Source organism: Orycteropus afer, unplaced genomic scaffold, assembly GCF_000298275.1.
Source record: "Orycteropus afer afer isolate SDZICR_OR568_19922 unplaced genomic scaffold, OryAfe1.0 scaffold00049, whole genome shotgun sequence".
In the NCBI taxonomy this organism is placed as follows: domain Eukaryota; kingdom Metazoa; phylum Chordata; class Mammalia; order Tubulidentata; family Orycteropodidae; genus Orycteropus; species Orycteropus afer.
In genome coordinates this window covers 9,689,519-9,691,167 of record NW_006921636.1, presented here as the reverse complement: position 1 = coordinate 9,691,167, position 1,649 = coordinate 9,689,519, and the positions used below count along the sequence as shown (strand labels likewise).

The 1,649-nt window shown below is 49.2% G+C and overlaps 1 protein-coding gene across 1 annotated transcript in view; it reads left to right on the top strand.

The window, feature by feature from the left end:
• EYA2 (EYA transcriptional coactivator and phosphatase 2) overlaps nucleotides 1–1,649 on the top strand; it is a 255,369-nt gene that overhangs the window by 127,417 nt on the left and 126,303 nt on the right. The window contains 1 exon segment of the mRNA XM_042780627.1: nucleotides 728–870. Coding sequence (XP_042636561.1) covers nucleotides 728–870 — 143 coding nt within the window.

Sequence of the window (1,649 nt, the reverse complement as noted above, 5' to 3'; positions counted from 1 at the left end):
GAGGAGTGGCTGGTGGGTTTGAACTGCCAGTCGTCTGTTTAGCAGGCAAGTGTCTTAGCCACTATGCTACCAGAGCTCCCTTCCATAGAGATACCACCTGGGAAACCCAAGGAGGCGTCATTATGAGTCAGAATCAACTCAACGGCAGTGAGTTTGGTTTGGCGTAGTGCATAAGGCACTTGACTGCTAACCAGAAGGCTGGCAGTTCAAACCCACTAGCCACTCCTCAGAAGAAAGACTGGGCAACCTACTTCCATAGAGATACTGCCTCAGAAACCCAAAGAGGGGTCACTATGAGTCAGGACCGACTCAATAACAGTGAGTGAGTTTTTGGATGAATGAATGATGAGTGCAAAATTTAAGGGACGTCCAGGGGGCTGGATCTTACCTTAAGAGCTAACTTTGGAACCTACTGCTTTGGAATCCCTGGGTTGTACAAATGGTTAAGCACTCAACTGCTAACCAAGAGGTTGGTGGTTTGAACCTACCCAGAGGTGCCTTGGAAAAAAGACCTGGCAATCTCCTTCTGAAATGTCACCACCTTGAAATGAAAACCATGTAGAGCAGTTCCCATCTGCACACATGGGGTTGCCATGAGTCGGAAGCAACTCAATGACAACTAACAACAACAATACCACTTTGGAATTAGGTGGCGCTGATACAATATTTCCTGGGAGGAAAAAACACACAGCTTCTGACGTGCCCATTATTCTCTTTCTTACATCAGGTGAATACAGCACACATAATGGACCGTCCACGCCTGCAAAAGAGGGAGACACAGACAGACCCCACCGGGCCCCTGACGGGAAGCTCCGAGGCCGGTCCAAACGGAGCAGCGACCCCTCCCCTGCTGGAGATAATGAGATCGAGGTAACTCCCAGCACCCTCTTTATTTGGTCAGTGTACTTGCCATCTGTGGCCCAGAGAGGAGGTGGGGGGACAGAGAGCCCTCCCAACACGTGGGCCGAGTTGGGCTTTGGGTTCACAAAGCGCAGTAACAGAGCCAAGACTTCATGACAGTGATGGGGAGAGGATTCGGTTGGACTGCAGGAAGCCATGTGACTGACTGGGCAGGGAACACATGACCCTCAGAACTAGTCAACAACACTGGTTCTCAAACTTGAGCAGCCTCAGAGTCACCTGCAGGGCTTATGAAAAACACAGATGGCTGGGCCCACCCCTGGAGGTTCTGCTTCATGGTTTTGGGGTGAAGCCTGTGAATTTGCATTTCTAGCAAGTTCCAGGTGATGCTGCTGGGTTGGGGACCACACTTGGAGAACCCCTGGTAAAGAAGGTAACAGGCAGGTGACTTTGCTGTTGGTTCAGAGTGGTTCTTGACCCTGACTATGAATTAAAACCACCTAGGATGCTTCTTAAAAACATAGATACCCAGGCCCCATCCCGACCAATTGAATTTACATTTGGAGGGAAGGGGTGGGAGTCTTTCCGGTTTCCTTGGTGATGCTGATATGGCTTAGATATTTGTCTAATATATCTAGGCAGGAGGCTAAATCAAATGAATGTTCTTGGTTTTCTGTGATTCTGAGTTTCTCAGACCTGGCCTCACCTTGGAATCTCCTGGGAGCTCTGAAAAACCTTCATTCTCAAGCTGTACCCCAGATAAATTAAACCCAAGGGTGAGAGTCCAA